The 808-nt window shown below is 56.2% G+C and overlaps 1 protein-coding gene across 1 annotated transcript, besides 1 other annotated feature; it reads left to right on the plus strand.

Annotated features, from left to right (window-relative positions):
* Positions 1-6: 6 nt before the first annotated feature.
* Positions 7-35: a microsatellite.
* Positions 36-195: 160 nt separating this feature from the next.
* Positions 196-741, plus strand: Tco025E_02382 (uncharacterized protein; the record flags this gene model as incomplete). The annotated part of the gene is made up of 1 exon (XM_029369309.1): positions 196-741. One exon carries the CDS (start codon positions 196-198, stop codon positions 739-741), a length of 546 nt encoding a protein of 181 aa, XP_029230549.1.
* Positions 742-808: the final 67 nt, after the last annotated feature.

An 808-nucleotide genomic window follows, 5' to 3' on the forward strand; every position in this document is an offset into this window, starting at 1 on the left:
ATTTGTTGTGTGTGTGTGTGTGTGTGTGTGTGTGTTTGTCTCTCTGCTGTTGGTGGTGCGTGCCCCCTCTGCCCAATAGGCTAGGTGGACCGCTGTGTCGCACTCTGTGGTTTAGTTGGGCGGGCCCCTTACTCATTTTCTGTGGGCCCCTACATACTTCTGCGTGTCAGGTAGGAGAGGTGCAGTACGGGAGCCATGTCCAGGCTGGCACAGCCCAATAGTAGTAGGATCAAACCTCGCGGGCGCACTCGACGTGCGTTGGTTGTCTTGGCGACGGCGCTGGGACTGTTGCTGTGGATACTTGTGGCACTGCGGCTACAGTACGGGGGTGACGGTGCCACCGCCGAGACGCCGGTGGAAACATCATTGACCCCGGCAGCACGGAGCCGAGTCCCAACTGCTGCCTTTTCTACTACTGCTACTATTTCTGCCGGTAGTGGGAAATCCTATCCCATGTTTCTAACGGGGAATATGGCGCGTGCAGTCAATTCAATTGTTCTTCCCTATCGCTATCCTATGCACCGCCACCTACCCACCAATCGGTCTGCTGTTGCTGCGGCGATTCAGGAGAAACAGGTGCGCCGTCAAGCAGGCTGCTGGGCGACCGCCCACGCGTCACCCCTCTTCCCAGCACCGACAACCCACGCATCAGCGACACTTCGCTCTGTGCGCCTTGAGGCAGCCGATGTGATGCTGCAGCAAGAGTACTTTTTGCGCGTCAAACGCCGACAGACACTCTAGCTGCCGGAACATTCTTTTCTGGGTATGACATTGTTCTCTCCATAGCCAGTAAGAAATTACATGAATT

Source organism: Trypanosoma conorhini, assembly GCF_003719485.1.
Source record: "Trypanosoma conorhini strain 025E chromosome Unknown Tco_14.4_contig_00092, whole genome shotgun sequence".
Classification (NCBI taxonomy): Eukaryota; Euglenozoa; class Kinetoplastea; order Trypanosomatida; family Trypanosomatidae; genus Trypanosoma; species Trypanosoma conorhini.